Source organism: Calidris pugnax, unplaced genomic scaffold (genome assembly GCF_001431845.1).
Source record: "Calidris pugnax isolate Ruff unplaced genomic scaffold, ASM143184v1 scaffold41, whole genome shotgun sequence".
In the NCBI taxonomy this organism is placed as follows: Eukaryota; Metazoa; Chordata; class Aves; order Charadriiformes; family Scolopacidae; genus Calidris; species Calidris pugnax.
In genome coordinates, this window is record NW_015094509.1 from 2,492,944 (window position 1) to 2,510,672 (window position 17,729).

General features: G+C 42.1%; 2 protein-coding genes across 2 annotated transcripts in view; both read right to left on the reverse strand.

The window, feature by feature from the left end:
- Window positions 1–5,304: 5,304 nt before the first annotated feature.
- Window positions 5,305–9,541, reverse strand: LOC106902082 (myelin P2 protein-like). The gene is made up of 4 exons (XM_014965259.1): window positions 9,393–9,541; window positions 7,705–7,877; window positions 7,341–7,442; window positions 5,305–5,560 (listed from the first exon to the last, which is right to left on the reverse strand). Exons 1-4 carry the CDS (start codon window positions 9,466–9,468, stop codon window positions 5,510–5,512), a joined length of 402 nt encoding a protein of 133 aa, XP_014820745.1. The 5' UTR covers window positions 9,469–9,541; the 3' UTR covers window positions 5,305–5,509.
- Window positions 9,542–15,377: 5,836 nt separating this feature from the next.
- The window catches only part of LOC106902240 (fatty acid-binding protein, adipocyte-like), a 3,598-nt gene continuing 1,246 nt past the window's right edge, over window positions 15,378–17,729 (reverse strand). Inside the window, exons 2-4 of the mRNA XM_014965573.1 lie at window positions 17,109–17,281; window positions 16,785–16,886; window positions 15,378–15,605 (exon numbers count right to left, since the gene is read on the reverse strand). Of these exons, the coding sequence (XP_014821059.1) occupies window positions 15,555–15,605; window positions 16,785–16,886; window positions 17,109–17,281 (326 nt within the window). The 3' untranslated portion in view covers window positions 15,378–15,554. The remainder of the gene's footprint in view (window positions 15,606–16,784; window positions 16,887–17,108; window positions 17,282–17,729) is intronic.

Here is a 17,729-nt window from a genome sequence, read left to right on the forward strand (position 1 = left end):
TTGAAATGATTTATCCAGATAGGGCCCCATTCTAAAGAAACAGGGAGGGAATACAATCTTAAAATGACTACTTTTCCTTGACCCAAGTTTTCCAAAGTCATTAGCTGTAATGATTAACTTTTTATTTGACAACATGGTCTCTGCCCAACTGCAGACAGAGCCAGTATAAATTGTGATGATGTTTCTTGATTACACCAAATTCCCCAGAAAGAGGAAGCACAAGGGAGAGCCTTAATATTGGTTCCTGTGCTTCTGGCCAGAGGCCTCAGATCCTATCTGGAAAGTGAAGACATTTATGCACCTCACCTTTCACAATCTGGCTGCTCTATCGCTCGTTGACTTAAATAAAAACACTTGTGCTAACTGAGTAATTAGGGGCCTTCAATATTGTGTCTTATAGCTTCAAACTGCTTTGTAGCCTTATTTTTCCACTGTTCATAAAGAGAGGAGGTTTTTAAAAGAATTAGTATTCCTTTTAAAGGAATTTGCCTAGACAAGTTTGTACAGCCAGCAGGCTGTAAAACTCTGAACACTACATGGTACAAAATGCAACGCCACGCGAAGCTGTGACCCTCTGCTAAGATATTCTCTTATCAAGGTGACCGAGAGCTCTGCTCTGATTTGATATCAAATATGCAGGGCTTTCAAGTGAAACATGCGTATGTGTTTTAGATTTCAGCTCTGGAAATTCATGCTACTATCTGAGACATAAGTGAGATTATTGCTGGCATGTATAAGGATTGTACAGTAGCTAGATACACTAAATATCTCTCCTTTCTAGTTATTATGTCTACAGGTTTCCCAAAGAAACCCTAAAACTCTGTCAAACATGATACAGGCAGTGCTTTATCTGGTATGTCCCACAGCTCCACTACAGGCGTCTCCTCCTATAGCTCTAACTGACAGTAAGAGTGTTCATAAACTTAAATATCAATTCTCTCAGTGTTTTTGACCCCACTGCTGAGAGAATTGCCTCTGAGGAAATCTTGTCCACAAGGGAGTGTGCCAGGAAGTAAATACATTCACTTGCAAGTAAATAGAAAACTCCTTTTCCCTGCCCTATACTTCTCAAAAATAATATGATCAGTATTGGTGATCACCTTATAGTAAATAATATGAAAAAGACTTTAAATACTCACAACTAATACTCCACTGAGGACTTGAAAGTAGATCCAGGTGTAATCTGTGCACCCCACCCTTCCTAATCCCTGAATCACGGCATTTCTCCTGATTTTAATTTTTAAAATTTTCATAACTTTTGAGGAAATTATATTTAAATTCTGATTTTCTGCTCGAAAGGTAAAATGAGCACAGTCTCCTTTGAAAATACTGTATGAATGGTGTCTAACACAGCTTTCTCTCTGGGTAGTGTCTCAGGGACTGCATTATTCCCAATGTTGTTGTGCCCTTTAGTCCAAATAACATCATTTTCTTGTGTTTCCCTTCTGTAGCATGATGGCCAATAGCCAATCACAACGTTTTGCGTTGAAATGGCAAGGATATGCTCTAATTGCCTCCCTAACAAAGACCTTGATTACATCTAAATTCCAGGATTTCTGAAGGCGTTTTTTTCATGGCATCAGCCTATTTGTTTCTGACTGATTGCCCCTTCAGCACTGCTAACCTTTCACTCCTTTGTATCCCAGACATCAACAGAACATCTTTAATCCACAATGAAATTTATGAAAGTTAAAAAAGTCTTAAACAAGACAGTTGAGTAATTTCTACACGACACAGTGTTTATCAGCATAACAAGTTGTTTCTCTATTAAAAATAAATACGGTAAGTTGTGAGAGCTTCTTCTAAAGCATAATTGAGCTTCATAGCACCGCCTAATCCTCCTCCCCAAATATTTGCCAAGGCTAGAACTGCTCAGCCACATGTTTATGATCTCGTGAAGCTGTCCCTATAGGTGTCAGGGTTCCTGTGCAACTGAAATAGCAGGGAAGGCTGTGTGCTGAGCCCCTGGATGGATGTGAACTTGGTTTGAAAGAATACAGCCGCCCTCCAAATTAATTTACTTGAAACAGCTAAGAAAAGTTTGAAGTTAGTACCTTAGATATCAGCAGGGACACGGATCCCCTTGCTGGAGAGTCAGGGGTGTTGCCTCTCCTCTCTCCTCTGTTCCACATGGAAAAGACCAAGGCGTGGGGGTACAGTATCCTTAGGCTTAGCTATACATCACCAGGAGATGCTTTCTATCACAAGTTAACAGGTTCTGCCCAGTACCAAGACAAGAGCTATGGTATCCGAAGCCCAGATGCAACTTTTATTAGATTCCACTAATAAAATCCATTAGATTTATTAGATTCCCCGTGGGAGCACAGGGGCTGAGCAGGCTCTTCTCCTGCCAACTTGCTTCTTCTGTCCCAGAAGACATCAGGCAGGGCAGAAGCACCCACCACCTAGGGTGGGTGTTAGATCAAGCTGATTGCTTTAAATAATGCTGTTTATACGACAGCATCAGGCTACTGGTATTTCTAGATGAAGCGTGTACACAGGCCAGGGAAATTCCAAATGCACTTGTTTGTCAATCTGAAAGCACGGTTCAAGACACCGGCACCGCACCTCAGTCTAGATGTTCATTCCACAAGTACCTGACCCGTGTAAAAACTTGAGTAAAGAAGCAAAACTAATTCACAGTAAGACACAGTAAGAATCCACAATTCATATTCCCCTTAAATTCTCCTGGAAACCCCAGGGATCGCTTTTAAGGACATCAGTATCCCAATGTGCTCCGTTTCTGTCCTGATTTGTACCACCTGCCTTATTGTTTTTGCCTTCAACACTATCAGTTCTGTTGCACTCTTCCTGTTTTGGAAAGTTTCCAGCTCTCATGACATTTTAAAGTGACCCTTGTGTGGAGTGAAAGTGCCAAATACTAGTCGCCTAATAGCGTATCTGCATTTAGTTAGGAATTTAAAAACCCAAAGCTACTGTTAGTTTAATCCCAAATCTCTGGAAAAATAAAATGCAATTGAAAGTTCCATATGGATAAAAGGAGGGAGATGGGTTGTCACAGAAAAGGAGAAGACAGTAACCAAATAAATGAGGACTAGGTGAGCAGTTCTTTGGTTTTAATTTTTTACTGTTTCCAGATCTGGAAAAAACACACAGTTTGTACCAAACTGGATGTTTATTTCCTCAAGGAAATAAAGAGCTGAGAACTGATGGGTTTTTTGGAGATGAAAATTTTCCATTTAACCTCAGAGAAGCATTTCTAGGTTGCAGCAGGAAAAGCAGAGGAAATAAAGAGCTTGTTTGCAGCAGTCACTACTGCTTCGCTGTGGCTCAGGGGTGGGTGACGAGCTCTGCTTGCAAAGGTCCTGATGGTTTCCACCCTCCGAGAGCTGGACCAGGGTGGGCAGCTCTGGCAGCCTCGCTGGGACCGTGTTGCACTGCAAGGGGAGGGAATGAAGCAATCATGGTGAAAAAAAATCCAGATTCATGTGTCGGGTTCAGGCCACGGCAGTTTCTGAGCTGTAAGAAATGTGTTTTCAGCTCTCTGTCTAGCAGGGTAATCTGGAAGCGCACGTGCAACAACAGTTCATGCTGTATGACTCTTCTGATGGGAGCCTGGTGGGTGGTCTTCACTTGAAATAGGTGATTGCAATCCTTTTGCACGAGGTGATGCAAAGGGCATCATGCTGCCTCCGTTCCTTGACACCGTCACCGGGGACTCGGAGTCACAGACACTCTGACACTCACAGAGGTGAGTTTTAATGGTAAGGCTGAATATGGGCAATTTGTCCCTTCATCTACGGTAGAGACCAAGATAAACTCTTCCTTAGGACTGCTGTCCATAAATCTCACAGCCTTCTCTCACAGCTCTGTTTTTTTTTCCCTAGGATTCATCCTATTTATGGCCTCAAGTTGCAGCAGGGGAGGTTTACATTGGATATTAGGAAATATTTTTACACTGGAAGGGTTATTAAGCATTGGAATGGGCTGCCCAGGGAAGTGGTTGAGGCACCATCCCTGGAGGTGTTCAAAAGACGGGTTGACATGGTCCTCAGGAATATGGTTTAGTGGTTTGGTTCTTTTCTTATATTTTTTTTTTTGTCAGAGTTAGGTTCATGGTTGGACTAGATGATCTTTAAGGTCCCTGCCAACCTAGATTATTCTATGATTCTATTTGCCTTCTGGCAGCTGCCTCCAGTCAGTCTGCATCTACCCAAAAGTGTGTTCAAAGCTGGACCCACTTTCTAGTCTTTCCAGTGACGGGTAGGGAAGAAAGGTGACCTTTATGTTTTGCATTTACATACAATATCTGTCTCGTAACTAGCTGCTTGGCCACACCAATTAGATTCTGATGCTTAGGATCTTTCCTAGCCTTGAGAGTTCTTGTTCTTGACCGTCAAACCAGTGGGTAAAGGTTCACATCAGCACTGGCCAAAATAAACACACGTGCCTCTCACAGTTGTTTTTAACTCCAGAGAGAAGGCAGGGAGAGCCCTGTGTGAGGGCACAGAGGCAGTGACAAGGAATGAAATACTCCATGGGGTCAGCACGATGGCTGAGGTGTTACTGAAAACCACTTAATGGAGACAAAAACGAAAAGGCTGCTACCGGGCTTTTTGATTAAATACATTTCCAGAAGTCTAGGTTTGGTTCATCTGTTTTAAACTTAGTTAAAAGCACAGAGTAAGTGCAATGGGAGGAATGAACAGCTCAGCTGCCCACCCAGGCTTGGTAGTGAACTCTACCCAATGCAATCTCCTTTCTGTGCTTAACATTACATACATGGTTAAATGCTGTGCTAGAAATAGGGTACGTTGCTGACCGATTTCCAAAATGAAGCCCTCTAGCCTTAAGTCTTCTGCAGTTCTTTCACACCTGCTCCACACTTTGTTTCACAGTTCAAGAGCTGTTTGGCAAAAAAAATGGAATATATTCTGATTTTTTTTTTCCTCCAGTAGCTGTTCTCTTCCAAATAATAAAGGATATAAAAAGTGGCACTGAAAGAAGTATAAATATTTTGGGATGAGAATGAAACAAAGATGTGGTAAAACTATCAGGCTGAAACAATAAACCATACTGAAAGTAAAAAATTTTGGTGGTAAATATGATTTTCTCTATAGCGACTATTCAGCAATAAAATCTTTTACAGAAAATGAATCCATGAGATGAGAATATTTACATATTTCAAGGAAGCAACGTTAACCCACTCCTAGAGGCAGATCAATTGTGTTTCACCATTTTACTCAGAAATAGTCTGACCATTTAGACAGACAGAAACAACAGAAAAGGTGGCACCACCCAAGAAGGAAAACATAAATCATTCATGTGGAGACAAACACTCAATTTTATGTGTTGAGAAGCTTTTATTGGAACATCACAATACTTCGGATTAGTTACACTATGGCTCTCAAATATCAAATTATAGAGTAGTTGTTTTCCCAATAAAATGAAATAAGAAAATAAAGAAGCATGGTGCATGAGGCTTTAGTCACGGAACTAAGCCGAATTTTAAGAGCCAGTCCCAGTCTGGTGCAGAGAGGGAATTTCTTCACGCTCTTTCATAGACTCTAGTGCAGACAATCCCTTTCATGGCACATTCCTAAGGCACAAAGGAAAAGATGAATATAAACCTTTTGCTGACACCAGGTGTATCTGCTGCAGTAACCCTCTGAAGTCAGTGGAAATCCAGTTGCTGTGTTTTACGTCTTTCCATAATTTTCAGAGCAAACAGCAAAACTACTTTTATATTTCAAGTGGAGAGGTTTCTCTTTTAACATTGTTGGACTTAATTTAGTGGCATATAATGGCAAATAGATTGCAAAATTAGCCTCATCTTCCAGAAACAAATTTACCTCCTTGGTATTAGTGCTGTCTTGAGAGAAGTATAAGCCTCCCCTAGTTTATTGTTAAGCAGAAGTAGCCTGGGCTGTTCAGATGTCAGGCTTCTGGCGTAAAAAACTTTGCACTTATGAGTCACAAAATATTTCTCCTGACCCTCTCGCCCCCGTTGCCTTCAGTGGCTCCTGGTGACTCACAGCCACAGGACATGTGCGATGGGACATTAAAAATGACCTCATTGGTCTGCATGATGGTGGAGAGGCCTCCTCACCAGACACGCTTGAGGCAAGGGGCAGAGAGGGCAGGACGCCCATGGGAGAGGGACCCTACCTCTCTGCTTTTCGAAGACGGTTGAATAATTAGAAAAACTTTACACTGAAATGCAGCCACAAGGATATGCGAAAGCAAAACAACATTTCAAATGTACCTTTAAAGAAAATGCAGTCAGAAGGAGCCAGCACGTAAAGGCATAATACTGCTGATTTCAAACATGTCACCAAACTTGGTCTGGCTCCACTCTTTAAGAACTTTAATGAACAACGTACTTTCCTTCATTCAAAAACATAATCTTCAATTTTAGCAGCAACCCTTACAACTGGGGTCCCAAAAATAGGTTATCACACTGGCTCGGCCAACCCATGGCTTTCCCATAGCTGCTAGAGAAAGGAAGGTTAAAGTGGGGATGAGGGACAAGTCACCGTTTCCTCGCCTTCGGGAAAGATGTGGTTCTCTCACGACGTCAGGCATTTTGGAGGAGCAGTCAGGACCTGCTGGTCCCTGCTGCTGGTCACCAGGCAGGCAGGAGTTGGGCACAGAGGTGTTGGCCTTCATAGAATCATAGAATTGTCCAGGCCGGAAGGGACCTCCAAAGGCCATCTAGTCCGACCCCCCCGCAGTCAGCAGGGACACCCCCAACTAGACCAGGTTGCCCAGGGCTTCATTGAGCCTCTCCTTGAATATCTCCAGGGAAGGGGCCTCAACCACCTCCCCGGGCAACCTGTTCCAGCGCTCCACCACCCTCACAGTAAAGAACTTTCTCCTAAGTTCATGCAGTAAACCTCAAGCACTTAGCACACTCACACAGATAAAACAAACAGAACTGTGTGAATTGATGGGCTTTGATGGAAATAGATGTGTGAAATGGTGTAAAATCAGTTTCCTAAGGTGGACAGGCTTTATTCCAAAGACAGGAAAAAAGGAAAGAGCCAGTCCAGGGACAGCAGTACCCAACTTGCAAATTTTTATTTGCATTCCACAGGTGTCTGCTATTTGAAACCCTGACTTCTTTTAAGAATAATAATCTCGAGGGCAATAAGTATGCTGTCAATTTATGGCAGCTCTGCCAATATGAAGACAACTTACCCTATGGAACAATATTCATTTCCTTCCAACTTGTTTCTTAAACTCTATTCCCTTTTTCTCCCTCTTAATTTATCCCATGAGCCAGAGAGAAAGGCAACATTGATGGCCCATTTAGACAAAGGCAAATTGAAGGCTGCATCCTTTTGACCTTTATCAGTGTACAAGGAGTGTGAACTTACCACCACCATTTTCCCATCCACGAGTCTTCTCTTTATTGTGGTCTCTTTGCCATTCCACTTCTGCACTTGCACCAACGCTCCTTTCTCCAAGGTTACAACACTCTGCAAAGGCCAAGGGCAGAGTTTCAAACTGCAGCCTGAGCTTTGCAGTTTAGAGGTGGAATTCACTTTGCATTCAGCAAGATCCACATTCTTGGCTAATGACATGCTTATTAACATTAATTTCAACACCATACTGTTTCTTCTTTCAGTGCTTTCTTTTAATAGTTTGGAAAACTCATAGTGCACTAAGGGAGCAGGAAAAAACTCCTTCTGGTGCTCTTCTAGGAAGTCAAGACCACCCAGAGATCATCAGACCCCTTACCTTGACTTTCCGGTCGTCTGCTGTTGTTTCATCAAACTGCTGGCCCAGTTTGAAAGAGATGGTTGTATTTTTGAAGGTGCTTTGAGTTCTGATGGTTACTATGTCTCCTTTCATACTGATGATCACATCAGGCTTTGCCAGGCCACCTAGTTTGCGGGTAGCTAAACCCACTCCTAGAAATCAGAAACAAAACGGCCATCATTCTAGCAAGCAAGAAACTTGGTATCCTTTAGTAAATTGTCAGTGGATTAGTAAGGAGCAGTTTCTTCTTGAATACTCTAATGCCTGATTCAGATGAGACAGTAATTCTTCAAATGTGGCATTACTGCGTTCAGAAGCTGAGGCAGCCCCAGTTGATGGAGCCCACCTTCAGCAAGAGATAAAGATATACATGAGCATACACTTGTGCACATTTAGCTGAGAAGAAACATAGCTAGTTACAAATCTGCATGAATTTTTCTAGAGATAGAGTGGGTAGAAAAATTCAGAAGAAAGGTCTATTTCTCATAAAAGCTTGCAAAAATCCTTTTTTAAAAAAATTCTTGACAAATATGAGAATCTGCGCTTTTTGTTAAGCCTTTGCATGGAAGAAACTGGACACTGAACTGCCAATTCCTAACTGTTCATGAAAACATACTGGAGACTGGGCAGTTCCCAGGTTGCTACTAACATCCCTTAAGGACCCTTACATCTGAACCTCAGTGAAAAGTACAAGTATGAAAAATAAAAAATGTTAAAGTACAAGAGCAAAGGGCTGCAGAGAGCTCCGGGGAAAATTGTGTGTGAAAAGCCTTTTGTATTGCCTAATGCTATTCAGTCCAGTTCATTGTCCACAAGTTGTGAGGTCCAAGGGAAGTTACAATGAAGGCCACTGATGATGTATCGCTGTTTTATAAAAGCAGAAAGGGGATAGCTGTAATCATTGCCTTTGTTATTGCTATGCTATGCTCAGATGAAAAGATACTTATAAAAGGGTATAAAGTTATCTGTAAAGTATAACACTATTTGTGGTAATTATTCTATACTAAACAATTCAGTTCAGATCTTCGGAAAAATATCTGTAGCTGAACTTTCATCCCACATTTACTCTGGTTGATTAATGAGCTGCAATTCTTTTTTTATTCAGTTGAATATTTCAGATAAATGGAATCAGTGTCTCAGTGAATCATTTGTATAGAAAAAGCAATGCTGTAGCTGACTGCCTGTGCACTTGCTATATAGGAATGAAGTCAGCATTAAAAAGAAAAACAATGCTTAATTTGTTACATTCCTAGCATTCTTCAGTAACAGATAGATTCATTCATAGGATTTAGACCTCTCAAACCAAAGTGTCATGAGACATCAGCTCCATTATATATTGTAAATTATCCCAAGTCATGAGTTTAACGGTGCAGTCAAGAGAAACATAAAAAAGTTGCGTCTTTGTAGATTTTTCTCATTACAGAAAAAAAATAACAAGATCAGGTCAGTTCAGTTAGACAGAAGTAAATTTAATATAGTAGTTCAGCACCTACCTTTCTGATTTTCATTTTAGATGCTAAAGGAAAGAAAATAAATTATGCTAGAAAAGTAATTAAAGTTCTTTTCTGGCCAGCAAGAAGGCACCATCCATGAGCAAAGCATAAGATGAAGAAGAGACATCCCCAGAAAGGAAAAGCTATTAATAAAAAAGAAAGAACATTTCTCACCCAATTCTTTCATGTAGTCATCAAAATTTTCACTAGAGATGAGTTTCCAGGTTCCCACAAATCGGTTACACATCATACAGGTTTTGTGAGGCAGTGGTCCTGCGGGGAAGGGCAATTGCCACAGCACCTCTTGGTAGGAGCCAGAGAGATTGTGTGCCCGACTCGGATCTCGCTGGCCTCCTTTTAAAGATGCCCAGTCCCTGTAGCCGTCAGGAAGGGCCAATGGGAGAGGCAGTGCCAGGGCAAGACAATGTGCACCTTGTCCAAGGCAGCCCTGTCAGTACCAAGGCTCCGGGTGACGCCTGCCTCGGCTTCCTCCACTGAATAGATCAGGACACTGAGGGGTGCAAGGGACGGGGATGTGAGGTTGCCACTGCATCCATCCCCAGAGCTGTCAGGGGACACTGTGGTGGGGTCTCAGCAACACTGAGTCACCAAGCACAAGAGCACTGCATCCATGTGAAACCCAGCTCTGGTTCTTCTTCTGCTATCACCATATAGAGTAGAGTAGAGTAGAGTAGAGTAGAATGGAGTAGGATAGGATAGGATAGGATAGGATAGGATAGACTATTTTAACTGGAAGGGACCTACAACAACCATCTAGTCCAACTGCCTGACCAATTCGGGGCTGACCAAAAGTTAAAGCATGTCATTGCCCAACTGCCTCTTAAACACTGATGGACCTGGGGCATTGACCACCACTCTAGGAAGCCTGTTCTGGTGTTTGATCACCCTCTAGGTAAAGAAATGCTTCCTAACGTCCAGTCTAAACTTCTTCTGGTGCAGCTTGAACCTTTCCCATGTGTCCTGTCACTGGATACCAAGGAGATCAGCACATCCCTCTACGCTTCCCCTCCTCAGGAAGCTGGAGAGAGCCTTACCACTATTGTCACCTGTGTGTTAGTCAGGAAAATCAAAGCCATGTGGATTTTGGGGAGGAGCTGTCAAGAAGCTGCTCTACATGGTTGTTTTATTAACTTTCATGATCCATCCTGGAAAGAGTCTGTGTGTTTCATCATTTAAAGGCAGAACTGAATTATACTGTTCTGTTTTCTCCTTCTTCATCAGAGCAATGACTGGGGGGTCTGCCCTGCACATACCCCAGGCAGCATCACAAAGAGAAGAAGCAGCCAGACCTCGCTGCCTCCCCTTCTCCCACAGCAGGGCACTCTCAGAAGATTGGTGCATGGGTGGAGATCAGCTCTAGTGCCTGGCAGGTGGATGGCATGAGCAGAGCCTGAGGCATTAAAGGACTTATTCTCAAAGTCACTTGGTGAGAGGTGAGCAGCTTTACTGGACTGGGAGGAGGGCATATACTGCTCTCTTTTTGCCTGTCTGTACCCAGATACTGTCACAGAATCATAGAATCACATCATTCATATCAGCATATAGAGTTAAGGGCAGATTTAAGCCAGCCCTAGAAGGTGTTCCTTTCAAACGTGTCCTTCTATTGTCAGATTTCTTCAAGATTCCCTGTTCCCATCAAGAGACACCACAACCTTCTTGGGTCCCCAGCTCCCTTGTACTGGGGAGCCCAGGACTGGACCCAGCATTCCAGGTGTGGCTTCGCTGGTGCTAAGCAGAGAGCAACACCCCTCCTGATACAGCCCGGGACATCACTCGTCTTCTTGGCCACAAGGGCACATTGCTGGCTCGTATTCATCTTGGTGTCCACCAGGACCCCCAGAGGGCCTCTTCTGCAAAGCTGAGTTTGAAAATTGAAAAGTTTGAGTTTGAACGTTCAAAAGCTTTTTCAAAAATGTACATTTAGAAATATTGTCTTGTGGTAAGTAAAAACCAGGCACGAAGAACAAACCCATAAACCATATGTATATTTGACAGGCAGAAATTTAAAGCATTGTAGTTCAAGACACCCCAAACTATCTGAAACTCTTTAGTGTGAGGCCACATCAACTGTAATTCTGTCTTTCCCCTTCCTGAACCATCTTCCTGGAGAAAACTATTACTTGTTACATGAGAGGATCAGATGGCCTCTTTCTCTGTTGTGTGAACAATAGTTACATGTTTGGTTTTTTTGCATGATTGCACTTTCTGGGTTAAGACCATTCATAGGGACTTCTCAGATCTACATTGTAAGTATGGAGGGACACTGGGATTATAGGTTGTGGGACCAAATATCTTGTGTTTAAGCAGATAGTTGGTGCTGGGGCAAGGAGGGTGAGGTTTGGGTCTTGTTTTGAAAGCTGTCATATGCAAGAAAGGGAACATGCTTAAACAGGAAAAAGATACAGCCTGAGCAGTGAAATTATTCCACTTTGATTATACTGTGGTTATGGAGAAATAAAATGGTCTTAAGTCACAATTTTTAGTTGTAGGTGAAAAACATTTTTATCCCATCAAGCATAACATCAACAAGGGAAAGTTGAGAAGAATTTCCCATTATTGCTCAGGTCTAACTACAGTGCAGTGCAGGGAGTGAAAGTCTAGAGTGAATGAAAATGAAAACCAAGTAAAGAAGAACTCTTTCTCTGCCACAGGAGGAAGCAGGTGCTGTATCTGTAACATGTAAATAATTGTCAGTCTTTGAAGGTGTTGTTCACTCAAAGCTCTTCCAAAGCAGAGGTGCATTACATCCCATTTTGTATAAAGAATAGCTAGCTCTTTTATCCAATCTCTGAAAATGAGAAAGCTCCTCCTAAACGAAACTATCTATTATTTCTCAAGGAATTACAGAAAAATATTCTACCGTTGTTCCTCAGGCATTCTTTGTTCTTTCATTTAATTGTCTTATCCACATAAAGGCACTTCAACAAGACAAGGCTAGTGCCTTTGGGAAATAAAAGATGATTGGGATGTTGTAAAATCAGGCCCAAAGAAATTCAAGAGCAAATTAATCAGACTAGAACAGCTATGCTGCAGTACCAGTTACCTTAAGAACAAAAGTGACAGAGAATTATTTATACAGACAAAACCCCAGTCTTAAGCAGTCTCAAACAATGTTGACATTGCTACCATCTATCTCTTTGTCACTAAGAAAAATCAGCACTTTCATTTAAAGGACTTACAGTCCAGAAAGAAGAAGAGCAGGGAATTCTGTCTCAGTAGAAATATCATCTGTGGAAATCAATCTTTTCTTCAAGTTTAAAGGGGAAAAAAAAGTGTCAAAGATTGTGAGTACTTTTGATAAGAGGGGGTTTTGATTCCTTTTTTTTTTTTGCCTATGGTTACAGTAAAACAGGATTTGAAACCAATACACTTGGAGATTGAGAAGCAGCACTAGAGATGAAGATAAAAAATGATAAAAATAGTGAGCTAGAAATGTGAAGAGACTATTTAAAGAAGTACAGAAAGTACATTTATGCCAATTCTTTAAAGGAAATATGATCTGAGAAAATTCAGTACCAAAAAAAAAAAAAAAAGTCTAAATTAAGATCCTAGGAGAGTAATGAAGAAAACAGAAATAAAAATGGAGAACAGAGGCCAAATGTCTGCCTTGCTGTGAGGACACCAAGGATGTTTTAACACTGACTCTATGGAGCTGAGGGACCTGACCACGAGACCAGCAGTCTGCCTCTTCCCAATAGCTACATTGGGGGGTGCAAATAGCCTCCTGTCTCCTTAGCTGGGGCATCCCACGAGACCAAGACCAACTTCTGGGGTCAAGGGAATGGGTGACAGCGTGGGGCAGACCGGAGAGCTGGGCACACACCGGGCTGGACTGGCCAGGCCACAGAAGTACTCTGAGTTGCTTCCAGTGGAAAGAAGGAGTTAAAAGAAAACCAGAAAAACAACAGAAAGGTCAAAGCTCAGAATAAGCCTTACTTCATCTTTCTCCTGAGCTGAGGAAAATCTGTGGGTGTGAGTCCCCTTCGCCTCTCGTCCTCCGAGAAACGTGTAAAGGAGTAGTGAGGAAATATGCTAATGGGCAAAGTTCTCCTGCTCTCAGCATTCAAGGGTGCTTGTTGCCATAAGCGTATCACCCGTGGGCTTTGTAGGGGTTTGGTGAGGTTCTCCTTTTTCAGAGAAATCCTGCAGGATGGTTTCTGATCACTGGGGAATAGCTCAGCACTACAGAGAGGAGAGGGGGACCCGTTCTGCTCTGCAGGCAAGGACAAGACACTGATCAGCCCTTACCCCTTAGAAGTGTGTGTTGTCACCTCCCTCCAGGTCTGAGAGCATGCACCTTTGTTTGCCAGAAAGGAATTATCTCCATTTATTCAAGAGGTCACCAGGCTGCTGCCTTTTTTAGAGAATAAATTTTGGCCCGCTTCAGAGAACAGATTTCGGACATGTTCATATTCTAAACAAAGCATCACTAACACTTCATTATGGTGCTGGCCTTGTTAAAGTTCATAGATAGAATGTCACTTTATTGAAATTTCCAAAAGTTGAAGTTTTAAATGGCTCGATTCATTCACAAAGCCTGAATTCGTTCACCAGGTACTAAAATAAATGGTCGTGCTTTCAGAAATGATTGCTTGCCTCTGAAAAATCAGGCTGTGAATGTTGCAATTGTAACTGTAGGCTTTATTAAGAATGTAAGATTTCTGGAAAATAAAGGCTGCCATATGAATATTCGAATATTGGAAATTTGACCTCTGAAATACAGTATTTCCATACCTGCGAACAATGGGATATATTTAACTACAGGCTCATCTTCAATGTCTATATATAGCTTATTTACATCAATGTTGCTCCCTCCTATGATCATAGGATGGTTAGGGTTGGAAGGGACCTCAAAGATCATCGAGCTCCAACCCCCCTGCCCTGGGCAGGGACACCTCCCACCAGACCAGGTTGCTCAAGGCCCCATCCAGCCTGGCCTTGATTGTCTCTCCCATGTAGGTTTGCTGCCACTAAACTGTAGTTTTATCCTGGCTTTTTATATATTTTTGGTTCTTGTTAAATACTAAATAGATTTAGTATTGTATGTATGGGGTACTCTGTAACATTCTTCCTTCCCCTATGCAACTGATGCTCTTTAAGCTCTTGAGCTTTCACAACCAATGAAGGCAAAACCAGGGGAGCTATTTTTTCATGGCTTTTAAAATATTTTCTGCAGATTTTACTGATAGTCTGCTCTTAAATGACTCCTTAGCTCATTCAGAGTGTAGAAGTCTTTTTTTTTCTTTTCCCCTCCCCAGTTGTATTAATAGTGCAGAAACTTGGGAACGGTCTGAGTCATGCAGAGAAAAGTTCAAGTGTATGAGGTCTCTGCTGCTGGCAGTAGGGACTCAGCACCATCACCTCTGGCAGCTGACCTCAGGAATGTCAAGAATATGTGGAATTTGGTTCACAGATCTTGAATGCAAATCTGGAGATATGATCATTTCCCTGTTTCGTGGTTACTGCACACATTGTCAGGCTCTTTTCCCTAGACTTCTTGGGGTTTGTGTCCTCACTTTGAGTCGTCCTGAGTGTAGACACGAGGGCTTCTGTGGATAAAAAGTTTTGAAACAGGAGGCCAGACTTAAGGGCAGGAGCCAACAGTAGCTTGAGAATAAGGAGAGTTGAAAAGCATGGTGTCCAAAAGGCTTTGCATCCGGGGATGCTCGTGTTCCCAAGACTGATCTAACCTAACGAGCTGGTAGAAAATGCATATAGGAAGTAAAGGAGGTTTTACCACTAGGACACTTTTACAGGCTTTTTGCGCTTAAAAAGTACTGACAGTGCTTTTAAAGTTACGATTCTTAATTCAAGGTTTTTTTGTCTAATTTAGGACAAAAGGAGGTGTTGAGGAGCTACAGCAGCTATACTTTCAGACTTCAGGCGGAAGAGGACAAGGTGAAAATGATCCCTGGGTTTAAAATTGTTGGCATTTATGCAAGAAGGAGGTGCCTGGTTCCTGATCGTCCCCAACCCTCTTTCCACAGTGAGATGGGTCACAGTTACCCAGTGGGACTTGCTCTCACCTCTCTTGGCAAGAGGGACTTGCTTTCATGTGATGCTTTCCCACACAGCACTCCTTCCCACATTGCACCCCCCCTCAAATCCCTTGCTGACAAAATCCAGCACAAGCATGGGTTGTAGAAAGCTGAACATTTTATTGAATAGCCACAAGAAATTAGCTGAGTGTAACTGTTTTGGGATATATCTGTAAGAGGTACAGTTCTCTTTAAAACTGATTTGTGGAGTTCTTCTCCTTGGGTTAAGTTGTTTTCCTCCAGCTTTAAGCATTGGTCCTGTGTGAAGATGGTGTCTTCATGCTTTTTCATAAACTCTTTTGCAGGTAACATTATTCATGGCGCATTCCTAGAAAGAAAGGCAAATTTAATCAGCTTTTAACTCTCACTAAATGTTTGTTAGTCAGAAAGCAGACAATTACTCATCCATTAGAAGCAAGTGTAAGAAAAAAATTGCATTGCTCCCCTCTAAAACCAGTTGCCAAAACAGTGAAACTCAACTTCGAGAGCTCCAGAAACAGAAGTCTGAAATACAAGCACAGGACTGAAAGAACACCAAAGGACTGCTCCAGCAACCTCCAGGAGATTTCTAGCCTCCTCTTAAAAATTCTAAAGAAGGCTCCTAGGACTTCAGTGGAGGGTGATTGGATCTGGAGCTGGCCATTAGCCTTTTTTCCTTTCACCTTTTGCCTCTGTGGCCTGTCACAACACGCACCCACACAGAACCCTACACAGCTTTCATACTTGCAGCTGCTGGAATCAGCCTCTGCGTGTTGGGCTCTGTCCTCATCTATTCTTCTGTTACATCAAACTCTGTTTCATTCCATCTCTCTTTCCAGAACTCTTCAGGAATTTTGCCTATGCGTATCATTTTGTAGCATGTAGGAATCTCAGCTGCCTTTTATGAACACAGTTATAGCCCCCTCCCAGATTCTTCAAAGTCTCTTTCCTAAAACTGGAGAGTGGTGCTGGGAAGCCCCAAACTGCAGGTGGGCCTCGCTGGCACCCAGACAAGCACAGTACTCCCTGAGCAGACAACACCTGCCAACAGAGCTCCCACAGTTTTCTTTTTTTGCTGTAACACCATATTATTGACACAGTCGTTGGTGACCCATAGTACGGTTCCCACAGATGGCCGTTGAGCCTCTACTGGAAATGAAGAAGAGTATTTTGCCCTGGCACAGAGCAGAGGCACTTAACAAGGGCTTTGCTAATGCTTCATCTATACTGTCCAGGACTTAAATATTCTGATATATAAAAATTTCCCTCATGGAGATGTTGGGTTTTACTCCTTACTCTTTCCTAACCATGTCTTGCTATGAATGGAGAACAGGCACCTCCATACCATTCCATAATTTTAGCAGTGTTGCAGTTTAATACATACTCCAGAATCACTCAGAGAAACTTCCCACCAAGTGCACAGAGCCCTTTCAGATCCTTTCGCTCTCTGTGTTTGAATCCAATACATCTGCCAAACATTAATCCTGCACAATGAATTCAGCAATTGAGTATTAAAAATGGAACTTACCACCACCAGGTTCCCATCCACCACTTTTCTCTTTATGATAGTCTCTTTTCCATCCCACTTCTGGACCTGGTTCAGTACGCCGTTGTCTAGGGTTATGACGTTCTGCCAAAGAAAAAAAAGCAAAACCACTGTTTCATCAGGGTGCTCTGGACTGGAGAGAAGACTGACTCCATGTCCCACCAGCACTGAAGGACAAACCATCCATAGCGCTCTTACCTTTGAAGGCAGCGTTTCTACACTGGATGTCAAAGTCACAACTCCATCCCCCTGCTCACACATCCCTTTTGAGAGGTAATATTTGGAAAGTGTTGGTTTTGGACTCACCTTTGTTTTTCTGTCATCTGCTGTGGTCTCGTCAAACTCTTCACCCAGCTTGAAAGACACCTCTGTATTTTTGAAGGTGCTTTCTGTTTTGATGGTTATCACATCGCCATTGATGCTGATAGTTACATTGGGCTTGGCCACACCAGCCATTTTCCTGGTAGCAAATCCCACACCTGTAAAAAAGACAGGGCACTATGACATTTTTATCTTTACTCAATGTTTTTCTCTCATTTGTTGGGAAAGATAAAGAATTCAGTGCTGATTTCCCTATTACTTTCTGATTTTTTTTTATTAATTCTGTGTTTCAGAGGCTTCTTTGTAATATCTCACTAGTTTGGTATGGTTATAGACCAAGGTGGGTGGGATTATGTAAGGAAATTCTCTGTTCTGTCATTGCCAGAACAGTAAAAGCAATATTTTGAAGACCTAGACAAGATTTTAATGCCAGATATTTGCACATACACTTGTTCAAAATAACTGCAGTGGTTTGTACACTAACTTGTATGCTAACTGCAACTAAAAGTAAATAAGCAGAAATATATGACAGTTTCTAAGCCACAAAACCAAACAAACAATCAAGAAAAAAAAAAAAAAAAAAAAAAAAAAAAAAAAAAAAAAAAA